The sequence below is a fragment of the Oncorhynchus mykiss genome, chromosome 30 (genome assembly GCF_057628025.1).
Source record: "Oncorhynchus mykiss isolate SJ-2025 chromosome 30, ASM5762802v1, whole genome shotgun sequence".
In the NCBI taxonomy this organism is placed as follows: domain Eukaryota; kingdom Metazoa; phylum Chordata; class Actinopteri; order Salmoniformes; family Salmonidae; genus Oncorhynchus; species Oncorhynchus mykiss.
In genome coordinates, this window is record NC_143051.1 from 19,760,448 (window position 1) to 19,788,369 (window position 27,922).

The following is a 27,922-nucleotide window of genomic DNA, read 5'->3' on the forward strand; positions in this document are numbered from 1 at the left end:
CCGTTGAATTGAGATTCTACTTTGTCTCTGTACTGGCGCTTAGCTTGTTTGATAGCCTTGCGGAGGGAATAGCTGCACTGTTTGTATTCGGTCATGTTACCAGACACCTTGCCCTGATTAAAAGCAGTGGTTCGCGCTTTCAGTTTCACACGAATGCTGCCATCAATCCACGGTTTCTGGTTAGGGAATGTTTTAATCGTTGCTATGGGAACGACATCTTCAACGCACGTTCTAATGAACTCGCACACCGAATCAGCGTATTCGTCAATGTTGTTATCTGACGCAATACGAAACATCTCCCAGTCCACGTGATGGAAGCAGTCTTGGAGTGTGGAGTCAGCTTGGTCGGACCAGCGTTGGACAGACCTCAGCGTGGGAGCCTCTTGTTTTAGTTTCTGTCTGTAGGCAGGGATCAACAAAATGGAGTCGTGGTCAGCTTTTCCGAAAGGGGGGCGGGGCAGGGCCTTATATGCGTCGCGGAAGTTAGAGTAACAATGGTCCAAGGTCTTTCCTCCCCTGGTTGCGCAATCGATATGCTGATAAAATTTGGGGAGTCTTGTTTTCAGATTAGCCTTGTTAAAATCCCCAGCTACAATGAATGCAGCCTCCGGATAAATTGTTTCCAGTTTGCAGAGAGTTAAATAAAGTTCGTTCAGAGCCATCGATGTGTCTGCTTGGGGGGGGATATATACGGCTGTGATTATAATCGAAGATAATTCTCTTGGTAGATAATGCGGTCTACATTTGATTGTGAGGAATTCTAAATCAGGTGAACAGAAGGATTTGAGTTCCTGTATGTTTCTTTCATCGCACCATGTCACGTTAGTCATAAGGCATACGCCCCCGCCCCTCTTTTTACCAGAAAGATGTTTTTTCCTGTCTGCGCGATGCGTGGAGAAACCTGTTGGCTGCACCGCTTCGGATAGCGTCTCTCCAGTAAGCCACGTTTCCGTGAAGCAAAGAACGTTACAGTCTCTGATGTCCCTCTGGAATGCTACCCTTGCTCGGATTTCATCAACCTTGTTGTCAAGAGACTGGACATTGGCAAGAAGAATGCTAGGGAGTGGTGCGCGCTGTGCCCGTCTCCGGAGTCTGACCAGAAGACCGCCTCGTTTCCCTCTCTTTCGGAGTCGTTTTTTTGGGTCGCTGCATAGGATCCACTCCGTTGTCCTGTTTGTAAGGCAGAACACAGGATCCGCGTCGCGAAAAACATATTCTTGGTCGTACTGATGGTGAGTTGATGCTGATCTTATATTCAGTAGTTCTTCTCGACTGTATGTAATGAAACCTAAGATGACCTGGGGTACTAATGTAAGAAATAACACGTAAAAAAACAAAAAACTGCATAGTTTCCTAGGAACGCGAAGCGAGGCGGCCATCTCTGTCGGCGCCGGAAGTCAACCATCAGTTCTAGTTTGCTATTATGAAAATCGAATTATGTCAATGCCAATAATGACTTTTCCTTTCAAAAGCAGCTCAAACATAGAACATGTAAGAACTATATCCATTGAATTCTACCATACAAATATACTGTGCATTATAGGGAAATAATGAATGCTGTAGTATTGAAGAATGCCATGGTGTAAGTATTTATGAACATACAGTATTATGTTGTAATGTTACATATGCCTTATTCATAGATGCTTTAGAACAGTAGAACACTGAGAAAAATGTTCAAAATACCTACTAAGATGAACAGACAGAGAGAATAGATGAAATCGATCCCGATAGAGAAAAATAGAGATGTAAAGAATTGCCTCTTACCTGCAGAGAGTAGCCTTGTTCACACTGGAACAGCACTACGTCTCCAACCATGTAGCGCTCTCCAACCTTGATACCATAGTTGGGGGTCTGTGGTTCTGGACAGGACTCCAGACCTATGGCTGAGGAGAGAGGGAAAGAGAAAATATGACTTGTTGTCACAGTTTTACACAAACGCACGCACACACGCACACAATAAAGCCATCTACTGACAGCCATACCTGTGTACTCCAGGTGGAAGCCTGCAGCAGACACACTGATGTCTGAACTGAAACTCAGGTACAGGTTGTTGGACGTGCTGTTGAGCAACTGGGGGATGGTGGTGCCTTGAAAGAGAGAGAGAACGAGAGTGAGACAAGATGTTATAAAATAAGCTCTTTAAAGGTTCACTTCACCCTTACTGCTTGTTGTCCTGCCATAAATACTAATCCCCCCCCCCACCCCCCCCCCAAAAAAGATGGGATAATCAATTAGTGATTAAAGGCTTATGTAAAACAGGAACATAGTAACACCGGGTAGTTGGTTTGTGAATCAACCTTTTGCTTGTGTTTCATACTATTCAGATGATACCCTCTCAGCTACTGGTAAGGTGCTATTTAGCGACACTAACAAGTGGTTAATAACAGACTTAAATAACAGTGAACAGCTATGAAGAGAACAAACATTGTAGCTACAGCACTTGGACAGCTGTAAACATGACGCATGTTGTGTCCATCTCCCTACTCCATTCTCCTACGTGTCCTCCTCACATCGATCTCGTTCCCTCTCTAACATCCCATTGTTCCAACCTCCAGCAGCTTCCTATAGATTGTATAGGTGATGAGGCAGGTCAGATCTGTATGGACCAGCTCACAGCTCCACATTGTGGAGTGGCCCTGTCCTCCAGGCCTCAGCATGGGACTCATACCCAGTTGAACTTCCACATTACTGTCCACCCCCACGTCCTCTTCCCGCTCTCCATCCCATAGGCCAACAAGGAGCGTGGCTGATGCTGGGTCCCTATTGATGTGCTCATCAGCCATGGTATTATTGTCAATGCGGCTACAGAAATCAGCGGGAGGGAGATCCCTTGACAGGCCTGGCAGGAATTTATCTGTAGTACACAGTCAGGGAGGGTCACATTGATCCACACGTGTTCCGACTGGTAGAATTATATGATCATGACCGTGGACGCAAGAAGGTGTATTTCTTGAGGGAAAACAACTTATTTTTTACAGTAATTCATTATATTGATCTCGGAAAAGGATTTTCGTGTTATGAGATACATTTTGTGTTATGAGAACGTGGTCATGGACGCAGGAAGGTGTTTGTCTTGAGGGAAAAAAAAATATTTTTCACAGTAAATTATTATAAGGATCTCAAAAAGGGACTTTCTTGTCCTAGAATATAGCTAGCTGGAACTCTAATTGATGGCCAAATCAGGATGACATTAACAGATATCACAACACATTTGTGATGCTAAATAAATGAAGGCACCAGAAGTGTTTTTTTTTTTTAAATACAGGATCTGTAGATTACCTGAGTAGCTGCCCAGTCTAGGAGCGTGGTTGTCACCTCCGTCATAGAAATCCAGAGAGTCCCAGTTGTGTTCGGAAGCAAAGCTCACCACCTGGACCTGAGGAGTTCGAAGTCAGACCCTTTTCACACTACCTCACCAACCTGACCCGAACTAGGCTAACTCACTAATGCATGATTCATACTATATCCCACACAGTACTATACTGGCTTGCATATTATCTTTTCACATTATCCTATCCAGCACTGTTCCAGCCACTATGGCGGATGCGTAAGCAGGCCACCACAGTACAGCTCGATTCGGCTTGGCTCAGTAGTGTGGAAAGGGTATCAGCCAGAGGAAGAACACTCCCATACAGAAACACACATACACTTCGTTGTCACTTAATTTAAAAAACACATTGAAAATGTACTGTAGATAATATTCAATGGAAAGAGATAGGGGCCAGAATTGAGGTTCAAAACACAGAGCACTCTTACTGGCTACATTAAACATTTACCCTTTAAATAATTAATAAGCTATTAAGCATTCCCTTTGTTAAAAGTTTTAACTTCTCATACTGCATGGCGATATTGTTAAATCTCAAACATCTATATTGGTCCATGGGACTTCAAACAGAACAAAAGAGGGCCTCTTACTTGGATTCCAGCGCCCTCGGGCACCGAAACCTTCCAGACGCAGTTCTGATTGTTGTCATAGGGCTCAGGGTAACCCGGGGACAGGATGGTCCCCCTGCGTGCCGTCAGGGTCCCTCCACACGGCACTGAGGGGACAAAGTCAAAACACAGAGGGATGTATGTTAGTACACGGTACAAGTGCCTGTGCTAAAATACAGTACGTCCCATACATTAGCACAAGCACATCAGACATCCAAGGAAAACAACATGCTACATCAGACATCAAACTACATGCTAGCTAGCATGTATGTCCTAATATGTCCACCATATACATGGGTCTGTGCTTTGATGGACGCACCGAGGGCTTTTAAATAGACACCTCACTGAGATACAGATATCATTATGTAGCTAGTACAACCAGGTGGCTGTGCTGTGCCTAATGGAGCTAGGCGTGTCTTCTCCTCGACTCTGTTAAATACATGAAACTGAAGGACATCCTAAATGAGCACTGCTAGTCTGTTACACTTTCTGAATAGGGGCCCTGGTTACCTCACTACAGACAGAGATTTCACTATAAATGTCTGACTTATAGTGAAGATTCAGTGACGTCTCAGTCAATAGAAGATTGATTGACTAACATAGAGAGAACAGATGTTGGACAAGGAACGGTTAATCAAATCTTCGATAAAGGCATTCTTTGCAGTGACAGACAGTGATTGTAGAAAAAGTAAAGTGGTCTAAAATAATGTAATACCTCACATTGACCAATCAGCACAGTTCAGGTTGACGGCTATTGTCGTAGAGACATACCTTTTCATTCTTATTGGCCTCATACCTATACACACATCCCATCATGTGTCTGTGATTAAATAAAACTTTAATTAAAAAGGGACAATGAAAAAAAAGGGAATGATTGTCGGATGTGGCAGGTCTTGCAAACTATTAAAGACTACAAAGGGAAGCACAGCCGGGAGTTTCCCAGCGACACGAGCATACCAGACGAGCGAAATAACTTATATGCTCGCTTTGAGGCAAGTAACACTGAAACGTGCATGAGAGCATCAGCTGTTCTGGGCGACTGTGTGATCACACTCTCCGCAGCCGATGAGCCGATGTGAGTAAGCCCTTTAAACAGGTCAACATTCACAAGGCCGCAGGGCCAGACGGATTACCAGGACGTGTACTCCGAGCATGAACTGACCAACTGACAAGTGTCTTCACTGACATTTTCAACCTCTCCTTGTCTGAGTCTGTAATACCAACATGTTTCAAGCAGACCACCATAGTCCCTGTGAACAAGAACACTAAGGTGACCTGCCTAAATGACTACCGACCCATAGCACTCACATCTGTAGACTTGAAATGCTTTGAAAGGCTGGTCATGGCTCACATCAACACCATTTTCCCAGAAACCCTAGACCCACTCCAATTTGCATACCGCCCCAACAGATCCACAGATGATGCAATCTCTATTGCACTCCACACTGCCCTTTCACACCTGGAAAAAAGGAACACCTATATGTCAGCTCAGCATTCAACACTATAGTGCCCTTAAAGCTCATCACTAAGTTAAGGACCCTGGGACTAAACACCTCCCTCTGCAACTGGATCCTGGACTTCCTGACGGGCCGGCCCCAGGCGGTAAGGGTAGGTAACAACACATCCTCAACGCTGATCCTCAACATGGGGGCCCCTCAGGGGTGCGTGCTCAGTGCCCTCCTGTACTCCCTGTTCACTCATGGCTGCACGGCCAGGCAAGACTATTTTTATACTCTTTATTTATACAGGTTTTTTCTCATTGAGATAACATCTCTCTTCCCAGAGAGACCTTGTCCAATAGCAGCAGAGGGAACAACGTTTCAGACAAAACAACTTACATACACTAACACAACATTAAACAAACCATAAACACACATACAGTACAACAAAAACATTGTACATTAAAAACACAAACGTCTTGACTAAAAACAGCTGGCTTAAAAACAATTACACTCTTCTATGATATATACATCGATCAAGTGTTTAAACTCCACCAACGGAACTAGATCATCACATTTTAAAATGTTCATGACAGAATTCCAGGACCACGGAGCTAAGTAACTAAAACTATTTCTAACATGACCTGTTCTAATTTTTGGTACTGTTAGAAGCAAATCAGAATGGGACCGTAATTGATATTTATTTACTGACCTGACTAAAAAAGAACAGAGATAAAATGGCATTTTACCCAATATGGCCTTATAAATCAGTGTATACCAGTGTTTAAGCCTACGCAAGGTCAATGACAACCAGCCAACAGCACTGTAGAGATCACAATGATGTGTTAGACGTTTCTGATTTGTAATGAACCTGAGGTCTGCATTATACACTGAATCAAGTGCTCTCAGGGTAGTGGCTGAGGCCTGCATTTATATAACATCACTAAAATCTAAAACCAACAGTAATGTACATTGTACCAGCTCCTTCCTGGCCTCAAAAGAAAATCAAGCATTATGCCGGTAATAAAATCCTATTTTCAGCTTGAGCTTCCTTATCAAGTTCTCTACATGCACAGTGAAGCTCAGCTTATCATCAACCCACACACCCAAATATTTGTACACTTTAACTTGCTCTATAGTATGTCCAGCCAATGTAGCAATGCATAATTTTAACATGCCTGGCATTTGAATACCATGCATTTTGTTTTACCCGAATTTAGAACCAGCTTTAAATCATACAGATTCTGTTGTATGATGTTAAATGCTCTTTGGGCATTTTCAAAAGCTAAAGATAAACTACTACCACTTGAATAAAGAACAGTATCATCTGCATAAAAATGAACATCCGCTGTTTCAATAAGATCCCCAATGTTGTTGACATACAAAATGAACAACAGTGGGCTCAAAATAGAACCTTGCGGAACACCTGAGCACACCTCTATGGACTCAGATTTACAACCATCCGCCATTACACATTGTGTATGATTTGATAGGTAATTTATAAACCAATCTAGAGCATGACCAGTAATTCCACAACATTTTAACCTTTGCACTAACACAGCATGGTCCACGGTGTCAAAAGCCTTTGACAAATCAATAAAAACAGACACACAATGTAACTTCTTATCAAGAGCACAGTGGATGTAAATTAAAACCTTCAATGTTGCTGAAACAGTGCTGTGGCCAGACCTAAAACCTGATTGCATTCCATTTAAGATGTTGTTTTCTTGGATGTAGACCTTTAGCTGCCTACTAACTAAGGACTCCAGTACCTTTGACAGTACAGACAATTTTGATATGGGTCGATAGTTGTCAAGTAGCGAAGGATTTCCACCTTTCAGGAGAGGCAGCACAAAAGCAGATTTCCATAACTTGTGGATGTACTTAACATCAAGTGTGAGGTTAAAAATACATGTTAAGGGGGAGCAATGATGTCTGCAGCTAGGTGTAGGAGGCAGGGGTCTAGTTCATCAGGGCCAGGGGATTTTTTAAAATCAATTTCTTTCAGGGCTTTACACACTTCTGAAACAGAGAAGGATGAAAAGGAGAACCTGGCGAAGGAGTGCACAGGGGTGTCAGGTAAATTCATAGGGGGCTCAATTATACCTTTGACCTTTTCAAATAAACTGCCTGCATCTAAAAAATGCGTATTCAAGGCTTTCAGGATGGAGGTTCTCTCAGTTACAATCTGTGTATCGACCAACAAATGTTTGGGAAGCTGTGTATCTTTTTTGCACTCCAAACCCTTCACTACTTGCCAAAATGTAGATGGAATATTTACATTTTGTGAAGTAGATTTCAGGTAGTGGTCTGCTTTCAATTTACGGATCATAGCCACACCCATATTTCAAAGATGTTTAAAAGCCTTCCAATCATCTGCCAAACCAGTCCCTCTTGCTTTAGCCCACATAGCATTTCGTTCCCTTATGATTTTTGTAAGTTCCCTAGTAAACCAAGGGTTCTCTCTGTCCTTAATCCTGCATTTTTTAAAGGGGCATGCCTATTGCATACATCCTGGAATGCGTTGTGGAAGTAAGAAAAGGCTAGTTCAACACCAGGGATTAATTCCATTCTATTCCATTCAATGCTAGATACATCATGTAAAAAACCTTGAATATCAAACCGCTTTCAGTTTCTTTTTGTAATAACACGTGGAGATATCTTAGGAATTTTACCATCTCTCAGTGATCACTTATGTAATTTGCAAAAATACCCGAATCATTAAAACGATGGGGAGTATTGGTTAAGATGAAATCAATCAAAGAGCATTTCAGAGGATACTTTATATTCAACCTCGTTACACTGTTGACAATCTGAGTGAGATTGTATGTATTGGACAGAATAGATGTTAGCCAGCCCTGATTCAGATCACCCATCAGGACAAACTCAGAATTTACATTCTGTGATAACAATTTGAAAATACAATCCAGAGAGCCAACAGTAGCAGATGGAGATCTATAACAAGAAGATACAACAATATTTAAAGATAAGCCAAGGTTTAGGTTCCGAGACAGATATTCAAATTGCTTAGGTTTAGTAACAGAAGTCAGAACAACCACCGAGAACTTGTCTTTTACATATACAGCAACACCACCACCCTTAGATTTACGATCTGTACGAAACACATTGTAACCATTTATGCCAATATTTTTGTCAGTAATAGATTTTTTAAGCCAGGTTTCAGAAAGCATAAATACATCAGGGTCGGCAGTTTTTATCCATATATTCACAAAATCAAGCTTTGGCAGAAGACTTCTTACATTTATATGCAAAAACTTCAGGCCACTCTGACTACTTAATTCGGCAGGGGTAAGAATGTCAGGACCTGGATTAGACTGGACATTTCCAGACAATAGAAGCAGCAAGATAATGGCAAGGCTAGATCGAGGGTTACAACATTTGGATTTACAGACAGCAGTTGAACGAGAATCCAGAGTCACCAGAGTCTTTAAAGCCACATATTTCAGGAGATGTGTAAAGTCCAGAGATATGGTTAAGTACCAAGAGAACAGTCCTGACAAGTCTAGATATTCAAATTGCTTAGGTTTAGTAAGCGCAAGAGTCTGATTTCTCCCATATTGTTCGGGATAAATGTGCATAGTTCTCATGTGCAATTCCAGAGCAAGTGTGGGGTTTCTCACAATACTTGAGGGAGAAACAATCATATATTTCCTCATTCACAGTGCAACGGGCTCTAAAAGTATTGCCAACATTGTAAAAGCCAAGGGTAGAACCAGCAAAATGAACAAAAGCATCTTGTTTGTTAAATGCCCCTAATCAAATAGTTCAACCGCTGATCAATAAAAATTCAGCGATGTATGCGTATGATGTAGGCGAGCAAAAGTCCTGGGAGAGAGAGAGAGAAAGTGGTGAGGGCACCAAGAAGTTCTGATGAGCGGTGACGGAATCTTTCGTCGAAAGCGGTCCAGTTGTAAGATTTTCCTGGGAACTTTTACAAAGTACGCATCGTATTTTCCTACCATGTCGCTCGGGACCCATTCTCCATGCATGTTGTCTGCAAGAAATGTAAGTATGAGCGGATCGCGTTAACCTCCGTCCGTTCGCACCTTCACATTTTTTGTATAACACCATCAATAAGTTTGCCGTTGAAACAACACTGGTATGCCTGATCACCGACAACGATGAGACAGCCTATAGGGAGGGGGTCAAAGACCTGACCTTGTGGTGCAAGGACAACAACCTCTCACTCAACGTGATCAAGACAAAGGAGAGGATTGTGGACTACAGGAAAAGGAGGACTGAGCACGTCCCCATTCTCATCGACGGGCATATAGTGGAGCAGATTGAGAGCTTCAAGTTTCTTGGCGTCCACATAACCAACAAACTAACATGGTCCAAGCACACCAAGACAGTCGTGAAGAGGGCACAACAAAACCTATTCTCAGGAGACTGAAAATATTTGGCATGGGTCCTCAGATCCTCAAAAGGTTTTACAGCTGCACCATCATGAGCATCTTGATGGGTTGCATCCCTGCCTGGTATGGCAACTGCTCGGCCTCCAACCGCAAGGTACCACAGAGGGAAGTGCGTACGGCCCAGTACATCACCGGGGCCAAGCTTCCTGCCATCCAGGACCTCTATACCAGGTGGTGTCAGAGGATTCCAGCCACCCTAGTCATAGACTGTTCTCTCTGCTCCTGCATGGCAAGTTATACAGGAGCACCAAGTCTAGGTCCAAGAGGCTTCTAAACAGCTTCTACCCCCAAGCCATAAGACTTCTGAACATCTAATCAAATGGCTACCCAGGTTGGGGTAAATTGACAATGCATAGATAATAAACAGCGAGTAGCAGCAGTGTAAAAACAAAGGGGGGCTGGGTGGGGGGCAATGTAAACAGTCCGGGTTGCCATTTCAGCAGTCTTATGGCTTGGGGGTACTATAGAAGCTGTTAAGAAGCCTTTTGGACCTAGAGTTGGCGCTCCAGTACTGCTTGCTGTGCAGTAGCAGAGAGAACAGTCTACGACTTGGGTGACTGGCGTCTCTGACAATTTTTCTGGCCTTCCTCTGACACCGACAATTAATTAGGTCCTGGATGGCAGGAAGCTTGGCCCCAGTGATGTACTCTGTAGCGCCTTACGGTCAGATGCCGAGCAGTTGCCATACCAGGCAGTGATGCAACCGGTCAGGATGCTCTCAAAACCTCTTTGGGATAGGGGGCAGCATTTTCACTTTTGGATAAATAACGTGCCCAATTTCAACTTCCTGCTACTCATGCCAAGAATATATGATATGCATATTATTAGTAGATTTGGATAGAAAACACTCTGAAGCTTCTAAATCTGGTTGAATCATGTCTGTGAGTATAACATAACTTATGTAGCAGGCAAAACCCAGAGGACTTACCATTCAGAAATATTTTTTTTTAGGTCACTGTCTATTCAATGAGTTTTCATTGGCAAAGGCACTTGTTTGCAGTTGACTGGAAAAGTAGCATGAGTTTGTTGTCTTCCTGTATTGAACACAGATTGTCCCGTCTACAATTTGATTGATTATTAAAGTTTAAAAATAACTTAAGTTGTATTACAAAAGTAGTTTGAAATGTTTTGGCAAAGTTTACAGGTAACCTTTGAGATATTTTGTAGTGACGTTGCACAAATTGGAAGCTGTTTTTTTCTGGATCAAACAAGCCAAATAAATGGACATTTTGCATGTATATCGACGGAATTAATCGAACAAAAGGACCATTTGTGATGTTTATGGGACATATTGGAGTGCCAACAAAAGAAGCTCGTCAAAGGTAAGGCATGATTTATTTTTTATTTCTGCGTTTTGTGTGATGCCTGCTGGGTTGAAATATGCTACTCTCTCTTTGTTTACTGCTGTGCTATCATCAGATAATAGCTTCTTAGGCTTTCGCCGAAAAGCCTTTTTGAAATCTGACATGTTGGCTGGATTCACGAGTCTAGCTTAAATTTGGTATCTTACATATGTGATTTAATGAAAGTTTGGATTTTATAGTATTTTGTTTGAATTTGGCGCTCTGCATTTTCCCTGGCAATTGGCCAGGTGGGACATTTGCGTCCCGCCTATCCCAGAGAGGTTAATTAATGGTGCAGCTGTAGATCTTTTTGAGGATCTGGGGACCCATGCCAAATCTTTTCAGTCTCCTGAGGGGGAAAAGGTGTTGTTGTGCCCTTTTCATGACTGTCTTGGTGTGTTTGTGTAACAGTATAACTTTAGACCATCCCCTCGCCCATACCCGGGCGCGAACCAGGGACCCTCTGCACACATCAACCATAGACACCCACGAAGCATCGTTACCCATCGCTCCACAAAAGCCGCGGCCCTTGCAGAGCAAGGGGAACCACTACTTCAAGGTCTCAGAGCAAGTGACGTCACCGATTGAAACGCTATTTAGCGCGCACCACCGCTAACTAGCTAGCCGTTTCACATCCGTTACATTTGGACCATGATAGTTTGTAGATGATGTGTACACCAAGGAACCGGAAACTCTCGACCTGCTACACTACAGCCCCGTCGATATTAATGGGGGCTTGTTTGGCCATCCTTTTCCTGTAATCCACGATCATCTCCTTTGTCTTGCTCACAATGAGGGTGAGGTTGTTCCCCCTGTTTGTTGAAGGGCTGCCAAGTATTGTCCTCCGAACCGCGTGAGGAGGGAGAGAGGTGGGAGAGCAGAGCGTTGTCAATAGCACATGCTGGTATCTAATGCTGCCAGAACAGGTTTTTTCTTTCCTGCTCAGATGATCAGATACGATGGTGATGCTATCTGTGAAGGATAACGGTGTATACTAGAGGTCAGCGCTAAACACTTTGTTTCAACAACTAAGAGCAGGTAGGGCCACACTGATGGCTGTCTAATATTGCAGCAGAAATGTCTGATGGATGAGAGAGAGAGAGAGAGAGAGAGAGAGCAACAAGAGAGAGAGAGAGAGAAACAAGAGAGAGAGAGAGCAACGAGAGAGAGAGAGAGAGAGAGCAAGGAGAGAGAGAGAGAGAGCAAGGAGAGAGAGAGAGCAACGAGAGAGAGAGAGAGCAACGAGAGAGAGAGAGCAACGAGAGAGAGAGAGCAACGAGAGAGAGAGAGAGAGAGAGAGAGCAAGGAGAGAGAGAGAGAGAGCAAGGAGAGAGAGAGAGAGAAATGAGAGAGAGAGAGAGCAACGAGAGAGAGAGAGAGCAACAAGAGAGAGAGAGCAACGAGAAAGAGAGAGAGAGAGAGAGAGAGAGAGCAACGAGAGAGAGAGAGAGAGAGCAACGAGAGAGAGAGAGAGCAACGAGAGAGGGAGAGAGAGCAACTAGAGAGAGGGAGAGAGAGCAACGAGAGAGAGGGAGAGAGAGAGCGAGAGGGCAACGAGAGAGAGCAAAGTCCAATATATCTGTGTCAGGCGCTTAAATTATTCAACAAATTCACTTCAGAGCAATTTCAACTCATCCATATTTTACAGATGATATATAAAATGCAGCCATAGTGCTAAGATAATCACAGAGAAAATCCTATGGACCGTATCCTTCCCACTGGAAAACACAAGCGAAAAACATAAACACTAAAAAGACTAGTTCTACATCAGGCCAAAAAGGCAGCATGGAGAGAGCAATTCATTTGCAAATATGGCCCTGTCAATTTTGCGCTCCCTACTGCATTGATAGAGGCTCACCTCCAGATAGCTAGATAGAAGCCTTTCACCGCCACATAACTAGACAGATGCCATTCATTCAAAGACAGCTAGATAGAGGCCAGTCCTGAAAGAGCAGACTACAGCTGAGGTCAAATCCTGTTTATGAACTACTGTACTCTGTGTCACCCTCCTTTGCTTTGGAGCAGGGCTTTGGATGGGCTTGACAGGAAAGGACACCATGTCATTCTGTCTCTGCCAGTGAGGAACAGGGAGCTATGACAGATCAAAATGTAATCTACAACTCTCCCATCAGACAGGCACACACTCTGTCTACTGTACCCCACCAAGTACACAAAAAGAGCCTAGAAAAAATCCCTGTCTTAAAAGTAGTGTGATAAGAATGTCGATCTGGCTCAAAAACAGAACCTTGAATATTGGTGTGTGGTTTGCAAAAAGAGGATGCAGAAAATAGGCTAAACTTACTTGAAGAGAAAAAAGGGAGTCTTTAAAAGACCCTTCAAATGTAATCCAATTGACAATGTCTTAGAAAAAAATAGAAATGATTGGAACCAAGGTTTAAAAATAACCGATATTGGCACAAGATGGAGGGAGAGTTGGAACATTTAACTAACAAAATTACAGTTAACTAACATTTACGCTTAATCCAGTATAAACTAATGTGTAGAATTTATTATATATGAGACACAATTCACAAATTCTACAGCACAACGGCAGAGTCATGTCTTAAGTGTAAAACTAACAATGACTCAATAATTCATGCCTTCTGGGAGTGCTATAAAGTCAAAAAGTTATGGGCGGAGTTAGAAAGTTTGCTGTTTTTACAATAATAGATTGCAGTTCTATTGATAGTCAAAATGTGTAAGAAACTGGCCAGAGCGCCCGTCGAGAAAGAGAGTGAGAGTGTCATCTCTCACTTTAACTCTATCCTCTCATCAGAGACAATCTCTCTCTCTCACACTCTCTCTCTCTTCTCTTCTCGCTCAACCCTCTGTCTCTATCCTCTCTCCTCTCCTCACCACACTCTTTAGACCTGGCTGAATGCACAGCCAAGAGGAAACATTCTGTTCAGAGTGGTATGGAAGGCCCTCTGAGGGACCCTCACAGCCAAAACCCCAGTCTGCTTTCGTGTGCACACTCACACTCCCACGATAATTACTTTGCCTCACTTAAGAGGCGGCCCGAGACGATTGGCATGTTGACAAAGCTCGTTAGCGGTAGAATAATCAGGGGTGTTTCTCACACACGGTAGCCAATCACCGTAGCCGGCAATTGGCTTGGGGGCCAATCATACTGACCAACACAAGTGGGTAGCGAGTCGTTCCATTGGGCCAGGGTGTCAGGGACGGTCTCACAGCGGATGGCGGTGGAACCGTGCAGGACGTATCCAGGGTTACACTCAAACAGGACCGAGGCACCCATGGCGAAGTCGTTCCCGATCCGTTTGCCGAAGCGAGGCTCAGGGACTGAACTGCACTGGGTGGCACTGGTCCTTGGGACAGCTGTGGATAGGATAAGAGGTGTCAGTAAAGCAATGGAAGAAGAAGCAGCAGCAGGGGGAGAAAAACTTCAAATTAGATATACCCAATCTCTCACCATAGACTTTCAGCTAGCTGGCTAGCTAGCTAACATGACATTTGATAATGGGTTCTGAGGTAGGATATAACATCAATGCAAAACCACGTCTGAGACAGACCAGCACCATGGTGTTCTTAGGCTTTGTAAGAGCAGAGGAGAGCGTGTGTCTGTTACCTTCATCATCCGCCCCTGAGCGCTGAAGGCAGGGTTATCACATAAACAAGAACCGTCTGACTGAATCTGTCATTTGTGTAAAAGTCTGGTGGTGTTCTATTTAAACAGAAAATTGAAATTGAGATTACATTTTGAGAAGAGCAATAACTGAGCTATTGAGTGGGATTTAAGTTAGCAGGCCTAGCTCGCAATTGCAAGAACAAATGAATGAGTCCAAAAATGAGGGAGGAAGGACGGAAGGGAGGCAGGGAGGCAGAGAGGCAGGGACGCAGAGAGGGAGGCAGGGAGTTGTTGGGATCCGTCCAGGAGTTAGGCTTAGCATGTGTCAGGGGGGAATGAGACTTCTACACTAGAAGATGCTGCTGCTAGATGGGACCCTATTCCCTATATATTGCACTACTGTTGACCAAGGCCCATAGAGCTCTGTTCAAAAGTAGTGCTCTATGTAGGGAATAGAGTGCCATCTGGCACGCAAAATTACTCTGAGGGGAAATGTGGAATGTGGACAATTTGCAAAAGTTCTAAGAAGCTTGATAATTCTAAGCTTTTTGGGGATATGTGATGCATCTTGCTGAGCAGGACACCTCTGCGCCTGTGATAGTGCTGAACAGACAGCTTTTTGGGGATATGTGAAGCATCTTACTGAGCAGGACACCTCTGCGCCTGTGATAGTGCTGAACAGACAGCTTTTTGGGGATATGTGAAGCATCTTGCTGAGCAGGACACCTCTGCGCCTGTGATAGTGCTGAACAGACAGCTTTTTGGGGATATGTGAAGCATCTTGCTGAGCAGGACATCTCTGCGCCTGTGATAGTGCTGAACAGACAGCTTTTTGGGGATATGTGATGCATCTTGCTGAGCAGGACACCTCTGCGCCTGTGATAGTGCTGAACAGACAGCTTTTTGGGGATATGTGAAGCATCTTGCTGAGCAGGACATCTCTGCGCCTGTGATAGTGCTGAACAGACAGCTTTTTGGGGATATGTGAAGCATCTTGCTGAGCAGGACATCTCTGCGCCTGTGATAGTGCTGAACAGACAGCTTTTTGGGGATATGTGAAGCATCTTGCTGAGCAGGACATCTCTGCGCCTGTGATAGTGCTGAACAGACAGCTTTTTGGGGATATGTGAAGCATCTTGCTGAGCAGGACACCTCTGCGCCTGTGATAGTGCTGAACAGACAGGTTTTTGGGGCCAGGCAACGTCATCAACAGATAGCTAGCTGACAGAAAAATGTAAATGTACCCCTCCTGCTTCTGCACACTAATGATGACTGTATGTACTCTATGGAAGTGTGTGATGTTCTAAATGTCAGGCATCTAAAAATAATTGTAATTTACAGACCTGCATCGCTCTGGAGAGCACTCTGTAACAACATATCAATAAAGGTCTATGTATTTCACTTCCTGTCAGAGTCACACATTCCAATATTTATTACAAGTGGAGGTACTGAATTCAAAGGATCCTAATGTTTATACAGTCATTTCGAACACATAGTGACAGTGGAGTGTAGGCAATCCTTACATGCACAGCTAAACTCAATCCATGCCTCTGGCTTGGCTGGGGTTGGATGAAAGAGACTTGCTGATTCATTTGAATAATGTCATGACAGAGCTGAAATACCCAACATTGGAAGACAGAAAGGGCTTAGTTTTGCATGTATGTTGCCAAAATTAGTATAGCCTCCGAGTCATAAGGACGTCCTAATATGGACACTGTACTTATGAATATTTAAGTATAATCTATGAAATAAACTTTTTCAGGACCCTGTCTTTCAAAGATAATTTATAAAAATCTAAATAACTTCACAGATCATCATTGTAATCATTGTAATCATTGTTTAAACACTGTTTCCCATGTCAGGGCAATAAATTACAATGTCCATACTGTGAGATGCCTAAGACAGCGCTACAGGGAGACAGGACGGACAGCTGATTGTCCTCGTAGTGGCAGACCATGTCTAACAACACCTGCACAGGATCGGTACATCCGAACTTCACACCTGCGGGACAGGTACATGATGGCAACAACAACTGCCCGAGTTACACCAGGAACGCACAATCCCTCCATCAGTGGTCAGACTGTCTGCAATAGGCTGAGAGAGGCTGGACTGAGGGCTTGTAGGCCTGTTGTAAGGCAGGTCCTCACCAGACATCACTGGCAACAACGACGCCTATGGGCACAAACCCACCGTCACTGGATCAGACAGGACTGGCAAAAAGTGATCTTCACTTTTGTCTCACCAGTTTTGTCTCACTCGTTGTTTTGTCTCACCACGGGTGATGGTCAGATTAACGTTTATCGTCGAAGGAATGAGAGTTACACCAAGGCCTGTACTCTGGAGCGGGATCGATTTGGAGATGGAGAGTCTGCCATGGTCTGGGGCGGTGTGTTACAGCATCATCGGACTGAGCTTGTTGTCATTGCAGGCAATCTCAACGCTGTGCGTTACACGGAAGACATCCTCCTCCCTCATGTGGTACCCTTCCTGCAGGCTCATCCTAACATGACCCTCCAGCATGACAATGCCACCAGCCATACTGCTCGTTCTGTGCGTGCCTTACTGCAAGACAGGAATGTCAGTGTTCTGCCATGGCCAGCGAAGAGCCCGGATCTCAATCCCATTGAGCATGTCTGGGACCTGTTGGATCGGAGGGTGAGGGCTAGAGCCATTCCCCCTAGAAATGTCTGGGAACTTGCAGGTGCCTTGGTGGAAGAGTGGAAGAGTGGGGTAACATCTCACAGCAAAAACTGGCAAATCTGGTGCAGTCCATGAGGAGGAGATGCACTGCAGTACTTAATTCAGCTGGTGGCCACACCAGATACTGACTGTTACTTTTTGATTTTGACGCCCCCTTTGTTCAGGGACACATTATTCCATTTCTGTTAGTCACATGTCGGTGGAACTTGTTCTGTTTATGTCTCAGTTGTTGAATCTTGTTATGTTCATACAAATATTTACACATGTTAAGTTTGCTTAAAATAAATGCAGTTGAGGGTGTTTCTTTTTTTGCTGAGTTTATCTATGGAAGACAAACCTTGGTAGACAAAGTGAAAGCCCTTAGCAGTCTCCGGGCCGACCGTGGTGAACTTTATGGTTATCTGGTTGCCCGTGCTCAAGGGTAGAGACTCTCCTGAAGAAACAAAAATATGGATTTCAATGATCAATCAAACACAACTTACAACTCCACCATACACAAACATTTCACAGGATGAAAGGTTATTCTTCTGATTGATGTGCAGGTTGGCTGTCCAACAACTGATGATCCGACCCAGTTAAAGATAAATGTATCAGACTCCATAGGATTAATCAATCATGTTGATCTGATCTGGCGTTGTTTAACTCTGATGCCTGTTGTGCTGAACTAATCAGCTGTTAGCTCAATGTTATACTTGAACAGAACATTAAGAGTCAACAAGGGATTCATGCTTTGATAGAAGGCCTTATTGATTGCCAATGGACCCCTTTCATTCCACCTAGTCGTCTTCTTCTTCTTCTTCTTCTTCTTCTTCTTCTTCTTCTTCTTCTTCTTCTTCACAGTCTCCCTGGAACTTTGGTGGTCTTATCCCCGATAGAAACGGGGGAAATGTACAGCCTTTTATTAGCACTTACCTCTTCGTTAAGAGCATCTCATAAGGTGCTGCTGTTTACATGGAAAAGACCACGTCATTTTCCCTCCGTCATATACACACACAAGCAAGCAAGCAACGTACACACATGCACACACATACCAACGCACACACGCACGGCTCAATAATTCAGCGTGACTGAGGGTATGGACCCAAGGGGAACAGATGCTTTGCTGATAAATACTTTGTATGGAGACTAAAGTGATACTGAATAAACGGGTCCAATATGTGACTAATGTATGGCTCTTGGGATGTGGCTATAAAGCATTCTTGTACAATAACTCAGCCCAGAACCCCGAACAGCAAGCACAGTGACAAAAAGGAAAATCTCCAGAACAAAGTTAAGTGGCGCTTTCACTGAGGTGTCTGTCGTTGTGTTGTGTTGCTCTTTGTATTACCTGAGTGGGAGCCAGAGAGAGAAGACAGGAGTGGAGACTGCTGCGTAGGCCCATCATAAATGTCCACAACGTCATTGAGTGATGTCTGGAACAAGACAAATTGCCCAAACAGCACTAAAAGAGAGAAAGAGAGAAAAGAGAAAGAAGTCTTTAACTAATTCAAATACTAACAAAAAAGCTAGCACCATTGTGTTAACACAATTCATAATTTCACACCAAGCTATCAAAATAGAAACGAGACCGTTACTAGTTGTCACAGGTGTACTGGCTGTTTAGAAAATGCATGAGAGCTAAATTGTGACATCTATTTTAAGAATAGTCTCAGTGGATGGTAGGTACTAAAGCATGGCAAAATAGATCACAATGTGTCATTATACAATTACTGTTTTGTCAACTGCTCCTCCTCTCTTTGGCAATGAGCATATTGAGCTGCTTTAGAAAAAATTACATTGTGCTAATAACATCACAAAAGTACATCATTATTCTTCATTACAACAGCAGTGGGCGTAAAACTGTGGCAGGGAATCCCCAAGGTAACTGCACTGTATGTTTATTTAAATCTTTTAATTGGAAACCTCTCTGAGAGTCTCTTAGTGTTCTGAGCAAAGCCGCATTACACTGGTGCACACTGTGGGCTTCCTCTCAACTGTACACAGTAACACAGAAATATCCTTATTTACCCTCCCTAACCACTTTGATGGCGTCATTGTGAAAGCAGAAAACTCTTTACCCAGCCAAGTCATTAGCATAACAAAACTCTACTGTATTTGCCCTGAATTGTTACGAAATGACAATTTGCGATTTGATGCTGAGACTACTTCTTCTCGGGAGAAACGTTATGGTGTAAGTCACTTAGTTGCTGATTTCTCTAACTTCACGTTCCCCACTGACCCAAATTGTCTTTGGTTTCCAAGAAGTAAGCCCAATGATGGATGCTGGATACTGGACATTTCCAGTAACTTTTGATTTTGAAATTAGGAGATCCAAATCACATGTGTAATCACTTAATATATGAGATTAGGGTGAGCATTTATGACACTCACTTGCACCATCTTGCCCTACTAACTGTCTATTAGGGAGTCAGTTAATCATTTTACTGCCATGGGCTAAATCAGGGTCACACAGAGGGTTTCTTGGTATTCTTAAATAAAGTATACACATCACACAGATGGTTATGGTCTTAAATAATAGAAGAAGACACCTGTACCATGTCAGATATAGAGTTGAAATGTACTAAATTTTGAGTTTGCATCCCAATATTACACTTTATATACATCACAGAAGACTGAAATATAACAAAATGGTTTGACATAGAAACACTGGATTTTAAGCAAAAATTAAATCAATAAAGTGATATTAATTCATTATTAATTATCGGCCCCTTGAGGCCGATTTGGTCTTTTGACTGCAGGAAAGGGCTACGGATGCTAATGAATCTACAGTATCTATGCATCTACATAATAGTATGCTTATAGGACTGCTATGTTGTGATGAAGCCCAAAGCTTCTTTGGTTAGTGATGCACAAGAGATGGGTCATTACACCCCATGGCCATCCCAATAGCAGATATACTGTATGGAGGTCATACATACATCTTGCCTGATTCCCTTTGATTTGTTGCTTCAATGAAATGGTATCTTTACAATAACAGTCACCCTGGGAAACAGATTCGGGACCGTATGTATCATGCGTCCGAAAGTCGGAGGGTTGATTAAGGATCCGTTTTGCCTTTTAGATCGCAATGAATAACATTGCATGGAAGGGAGGGCTGATCCTAGATCAGCACTCTTACTCTGAGATGCTGGATACATACAACCCTTGTCTAATACTATATACAGTTGCTTTTGAATTGCAACAATCCATACTTTTTACCAGAAAAGTATTACAGATTTGAATCTGTATTTAAACAGAAACGTAAGAAATTATGAGATTTGCCAGGATGTTTTACCCAAGTTAAGAGTAGTGCCTTTGAGTTGTATGCCTAAGTAGACAAGATGAGTGTGTGCGCGACTCCTCATGCATATATTTAGTACAGGACAGGGAAAACACAAACACGCGCAATTGGGCATGTACCAACAAGGCCATTATTGATGGGCCTTTATTCATGATATGCTGATGAGCCCCTGCACAGAGGCTACGTTCCAAATAGCACCTTCAATAACACAAGATGAGAGAAATGCTAACTATCACTGCAACACGTCTGTATCGCCTGAACGCACAATAAGAAGCATAGGCCAATAGTTTTGGTTAGGGAAGAGCATATGTAATTTTAACGTAGGCATAATAGCCTACGATCCAGTTTTAATTCCATTGTGTTTGGGGAGTGTGGGTTTATAGTGTGGGGAGAAGTCCAACAGCTTTGTGTTAAAATGTCAGTATTTGTAGCAGTCATGGTATTGTACTGCTGTACACACACAGACCTCCCTCCCCAAACGCCATACCACTGGCAACCTCAGCCTCCCCACTCCAATACTGGGCCCATGTCAGGGGAAAAAGCTCAAATCTTCCCCAGGGAATGTGCTTTGTTGAACGGAACAGAGAGAACAGAGAGACCATGGTCCATTTACAGAGTACTGTGTCTGGGAGGGAGGCCGGGAGACTAACTTTCCCTTCAGCAGACACGTACTGTAGAGTGGCACAGCTTTATGTGTTGGAGCGATGCATGTTTTTGGGAAGTATTGTCCCAGATGCGAATTCAATAAATACCCAATATTTAATTGAAAATTCCTCTCGTCTTACGGCCTTGATATCAAAGCTCACTCTAATGTCTTGCAATGTAACAAGAAAATTTGTGCCAATACCAAATAGACTAAAACAACTGTATGCCACGGAATCCGGAGAAGACCTGAGTACCAGTTTGACAACAGCTCACCCTATGGTTTGTGCCATCCTTCTGATTTCAGACCCAAACCTCCTAAAAGGAAAAGTAGGCCAACTTTCACATCTGTGTTAGCTCTTGCCATTATTACTTAGTTTAGTCAAGCTTATGTATCATCATATTGGCCTTCATCAGAGCCTTTGTGACCCATTCCTCATTTGAATAGGTTTCAGTGTGCACTCCAGGTAAGGACACCCGTTTTTCAGGGATATATTTGATCAGTTGAAACAATAACAAAGAAAACTCCCTGCCACTTGTATTGGTAAACAGCTGAGGGATTGGGCTTGAGAAATGTAACCATCTTCAAATTCATGGGCTATGGATAAAAAGACTGACCGTCCATGATATCAAAACCATGTTTTGAGGCTGTACAGTGCTTGTTTACGTTTACTTTGTTTACAAACATTGGAGTAAAACAAGCTTATATTTTGGGTTCTGAACTAAATTCATGAGGCATTCATAAGTTATTCTTCAAGAATCAAAGGGTACATATCATAAATGTGTAAGTCCGACAATGGATGTAGCAACTGCCTCAAAAAAGAGTTCACATGAAAAATCTTAGACAGAATACTCACACGCTGAGTTGTACCACTCAAAGTCATGTTCATACATAGCCCAGATATTTTGCTACAAAGCCAACTGCCTGACAAGCAGAGAGACAAGCTCCTCGTTGCACAAGCAACTAGGGTGAACCCTGTCTTCCAGCCATGCTCTCTCGCGCACACACACACACACACCACACACACACACACACACACACACACACACACACACACACACACACACACACACACACACACACACACACACACACACACACACACACACACACACACACACACATATATACAGTTAGCACTTCCAGAGCTAAGTGCTCCAGCGCAGTACCCACAAGCAGAGGTTGCGTCCCAAACGGCACCCTATTCCCTAAGTATTGCACTCATTTTGAAGAACCCATAGGGCTAGTAGTAGGAGTAGGGTGTCATTTGGAACATAGCCTTAAACACCTAGCTCTAAACACCTAGCTCAGCACTATTTCAGGAAGTAGTTTCAACAAACAGACCTCCGCCACACGAGATTGCCCTTTACCAAACGCGTCTCGCTCACTTAACATGTTCTGACAGATGCTTCCGAGGTTATATGGAAATGAAACCGATGATTAATTCAGATTCCCTTTTCCGTCCTTTTTCTTAGGCGTTAAGATACCTCTCTAAAATAAAAGACCTTGCAGTTGCCGTTTTGTTTCTGGTTTGTTGTCTCCCCTGATGGTGCCTTGGTTGGAACAGATTTCCATTTCATCCGTTCTTTAAGGTACAGAGGGAGAGAGGGAGAGAGAGAAAAAGATGGAGACTTCTCTGAGATGAATGAGGACCTATAGCTGATGTTATCATGCTCAACAGCAGTGTCTACCACCACCAACGTGTGCACGCACGCACACACGCGCACGCACGCACGCACGCACGCACACGCACACACACACACACACACACACAGCCAAGGTACAGTCGTGGAAATACCGAACAGAAGTGTTAAGGGCAGGCACAATACCCCATTGTACAAAGCATACAATTACCATCTGTAAGATGCAAAGTGTAAACATATGACTCAAGGTCGAACAGAAGCGCGACTTCTTTGGCTGAATTAATTATATTCAAATGCTATAACTTTCCCAACTTTCCCAGGTACAATGTTGAATATCAAATGTTGACACTGAAATAATGTGTGCAATAGCCATCATGGCTTTCATTTAAAACCCTTTCAACCTCTAAAGTGCAAAATAAACACAATTAATGATGGGAGACATGAGAAAATCTCCTCTGTGCCAAAAGCTCCCAATCCAAGCATAAAACAGGGAATACATACAGTATTACTGCAATATAAACGCCTTGGCTTAATGCGATTCACTCTTCAATAACCTTGCAGCAGAAGGGAAGCTCTCTGAATGTCACACTGGACTAGAATCTCAGTCTGCAGTATTCATGAAATCAGTGGAATAGGGCCAATAATAATCAGGCGAGGGGCTGGGATCTTGAAAATGTCTAATATTGAAAGGAATTCATTATCTGGGACCTGCGTCCGTGGGATAAGGAGCTAGAGGACAAAAGGGTAATCACCCCAGCGTTGGTCCGTGCTGCCGTTGGGTGGCCTGCTGGTGTTCTGACTGTACAGCTAGATAGAACTTCTGTACACACACACAGGGCCGTGGTACATCTACCCCCCTCGCCAACCCATGCACACGCACACATGCACATGCACAGACACACGTCACACACACACAAACGCACAGACACACAAACACACACCCAAACTACCGGCGCCCCAACGTGGTAGATATACATTACCAACAAGATCTCATAGTTTCCCTTTGAAATTCCACGTATTATGGATATTTTTGATGCATTCGTTCTGCATGGTTACTGGGTTAAAACAGAAACAACTCAAAGGTTAACAGTTTAGTACAAAATAATAAAAAACGTATCATCAAGTATTTTCACGGCTTGCTAGAGCACTGTGAACTGCAGTGGTACAGTGGTCTAAGCAGGGTGCTCTGGCTCCAGTTATAACGAGTTTGCGGCCAGTGGTGCATAATCGCAAAAACTACACATTTGTTAGTGCCGCGGAAGGCATGTATCAATATATATCAATATGGGGACCTTTTCAAACATCTGAAATCTAAGTCTAGTGATCTAGTGATCAGGCTGAACTATACCCCCTCGTCTAGCAGCATGTTTTCCCAGTCAGGACTCCTCAGTCAGTCAGGACTCAGTCATTCAGGACTCAGTCGGTCTGGACTCAGTCCTCTAACTAGATGTCTTTGGAGATAACACCTCAGTCAAGCCACAGGGATAAAAGGATGGTGAGACAAATAGCACCCATTTGGGATGCAACCTAGCTATTTGCCTCAAAGGGTTTCGTTTAGCAGGTGTATCCCTTTCCTGCAGTCAATGACCAAAATCTTTGGCCTCATGGGTTGAACGTTATTAATATGTTTCATAATTTCATATTTAAAAACGACAAAAACCCAGTGATTCTATGTCAAACAGTTTTGTTATATTTCAGTCTTCTGTAGTGTGTATAAAGTGTAATATTGGGATGCAAACTCAAAATGTAATACATTTAAAATCTATATCTGACATGGTACAGGTGTTCTCTTTTTCTGGATCCCATAACCATGTGTGTGAGGTGTATACTTTTGTTTCAAAGTAGATGTGTTTAAGACTACCAAAAAACACTCTGTGTGACCCTGACTTAGCACACTGCAGTCTAACCCTTTACCCTAACCCTAATCCTAATTGTAACCCTAACCCTAAACCTAACCCCTGAACTTAAAATTGCCTTTTTCCTGATAGGGACGTGGAAAATGTCCCCACAAGGAAGAATTGTCCTTGTTTTACTATCCTTGTGGGGACTATTTTAGAATAGAAGAACCAACCCATTCACACACACACACACACACTCACACACACGCACACACAGTACATGATCTTTCCATTTCATAATCATCTCTCGCTTTCTCTGGCCGGCCTGCTCTGTTTTGAGTGCAGTGTTTGTGTGTAATGTGAGTGGCTGCTGCCTGAACAATCCCTATCTGAACTCTTTGTTCTCCCACTTCGACATAGATATCAAACACAGAGTCCCATATGAGCCCTGGCTGGAGCGGGGTAATGCTTCGATCCAGGGGCTTCAGATCCATGCCTCCCCCCCCGGGCACCCCTCTACCTGGGGTAGGCTGCCACAGGACCTCCCTGGGCTGGAGCAGCCCTATCCTGGAGCCAGTCTCAGACAAGGCCCAGGCCCCGGCCTACACAGCCCATTAATCCTCATTCCCCTTGGTGCCCTCCATGGCTCACAGATAAATCCGGCTCTCTTTGTTGTGGATCAGGACAGCTCAAGGCTCGATGAATTCACAGGGCGAGAAACTTTCTGTCTGTGACACGCGCACATGCACACACACATTGGGTTCTGTCATCTCTCACCACTGGTGAACTGGTGAACTTGACTTTTTCTCAGACACCCTTGTCTCTTTCTGTTCTGTTCGTCACTATCCCTCCAAAGGGAATAATTCACAACATGAAACATTGGACATGAAGTGCTCTGTGAGTTTACTGACACTGCACCAAATAATTGTGTACTCCGAATTATGCTTACACCTCTGAAGACTCTTCCTTGCCACTCAGAGGATTTAAAGCATTTTATCTGTGATGACTAAAATCAGCGTTATCTGGAGACTGTTTGATAATGGTAACACAGGGTGTTTACACCACTCAATGGGGAGCCTACTGTAGATCCAGAGCCACTGAGTCCAGGCTGAGACAAAGTGCCACCACTAACAGTTTGTAGATGTATGTAACATGCTGACCAGACCGGACACGTCGCGTGCGCGAGCGCCGCAAAATAAATGAAGAAATCCATATTATTGCACCCACACTGCTCGCGCGCGCCAACGAGCTTCTGCGTTGCCAAGGGCTAAAATAGAACTCCTTTCTATTTCTGACGCAGATCACGCTGAAAGTCCTGGCTCTCCCATCTCCTCATTGGTTTATAGAAGCAGGTACCCCCGTGACATCTCCTCATTGGTTATACCCACGTGGGTGATTGAAAGACGAACTGTTTTGCCGGTAGTCGTAGTAAAAGTGTAGATGCCAATCACCATATAAGTTCAAAGATGAAAAAGCCCAGATGGAGGAGAGAAGACTAGAAACGATTCGGTTGGCCGTTTTATGTGTGGAAAAATTGTTGGAGTAGAAGACCTTGTGCATTTCAGGTAAAATAACAACTCAATGTTTATATCCCAGGACAAATTAGCTAGCAACAGCAAGCTAGCTAAATAGGACAAATTAGCTAGCAAGTGCAAGCTAACTAGCTAAATTGCCATACATGTTTAATGCTTTTCGACCTGTCCCCAAATTAATGTCATTGGTTCAGAGTTTTTAAAATATTTTAACCTGCGTGTCGTGATTGCGTTTGGTGTAGTGGGACAAAATAAATGTATGCACGATAGCGCACGCACGCAGCTGGTTTGGGTTCCCACCTCACCATTGACACAGCAATATATTGAGATGCATTGTGTTTGTGCAGTGCTATCTGATTCAGTGATCCAGACATCATCAATAGACCATGCCCAGGCATGCTATGTGTTCCATCCTCAATCATTCTTCACAAAATAACATTGTGTCCTTATGTGAGAGTCACTATTCCCATTGTTCCATCATGCTGTACCATCAGACATGTACTTTAAGTGGTGGTGAGTGAGTTTGTGTGTTTGCCAGAGAGAGAGAGAGAGAGAGAGAGAGAGAGAGAGAGAGAGAGAGAGAGAGAGAGAGAGAGAGAGAGAGAGAGAGAGAGAGAGAGAGAGAGAGAGAGAGAGAGAGAGAGAGAGAGAGAGAGAGAGAGAGAGAGAGAGAGAGAGAGAGAGAGAGAGCACCCCCAATAGAATCCCCATCCTAAAGGGGGAGCTCAACCATTTCCAGGCCCAGTGACATGTAATAGGCTGTGGCGCCCTAAATACCAGAACTGGACAAGAACCTGACACTCTTAGTAGACAAACACTTACCTGGAGGTGATAGCATTCCCTCCCAAATATGCCCCCCTAGACACAACTATGACAAAACAACCCCAAAAACGGGTCATAACTCCTGCAGCCCTGTCACACATGGAGTCTGTACATAGTCAATGGTAGGCTTCGAGGGGACTCTTACAGTAGGTACACCTACAGCTCATATCTTGGCATTAGTACTGTAGATTACTTTATCACTGACCTCAACCCAGAGTCTCTCAGAGTGTTCACTGTCAGCCGACTGACACCTCTATCAGATCACAGCAAAATCACAGTCTACTTGTACAGAGCAATACTCAATCATGAGGCATAAATGCCAAAGGAACTGCATAATATAAAGAAATGCTATAGATGGAAGGAAATGAGTGTAGAAACCTAACAAAAAATAATTAGGCAACAACAATTTCAATCCCTTCTAGACAACTTCCTGGACAAAACATTAGTGAAGGTGTAAACTTCGCAGTAGAAAACTTAAACAGTATATTTGACCTCACAGCTTCCCTATCAAATATACAAATGTCAGGCAGACAACCTAAGAACAACAATGACAAATGGTTTGATGAAGAATGCAAAAACCTTATGAAAGAAATTGAGAAACATGTCCAACCAAAAACCTAGAGACCCAGAAAACCTGAGCCTACGCCTTCACTATGGTGAATCACTAAAACAATAGAGCAATACACTACTGAAAAAGAAGGAACAGCATGTCAGAAGCCAGCTC

General features: G+C 43.4%; 1 protein-coding gene across 3 annotated transcripts in view; it reads right to left on the reverse strand.

Moving 5' to 3' along the window:
- Positions 1-27,922, reverse strand: part of LOC110489401 (CUB and sushi domain-containing protein 3) — a 660,686-nt gene that overhangs the window by 142,549 nt on the left and 490,215 nt on the right. For all 3 annotated transcript variants that reach the window (XM_036971422.2, XM_036971421.2, XM_090227754.1), the window contains 7 exons: positions 18,768-18,881; positions 17,778-17,873; positions 14,287-14,490; positions 3,916-4,040; positions 3,280-3,376; positions 1,983-2,087; positions 1,765-1,883 (listed from right to left, as the gene is read on the reverse strand). In XM_036971422.2, the coding sequence (XP_036827317.2) occupies positions 1,765-1,883; positions 1,983-2,087; positions 3,280-3,376; positions 3,916-4,040; positions 14,287-14,490; positions 17,778-17,873; positions 18,768-18,881 (860 nt within the window). The remainder of the gene's footprint in view (positions 1-1,764; positions 1,884-1,982; positions 2,088-3,279; positions 3,377-3,915; positions 4,041-14,286; positions 14,491-17,777; positions 17,874-18,767; positions 18,882-27,922) is intronic.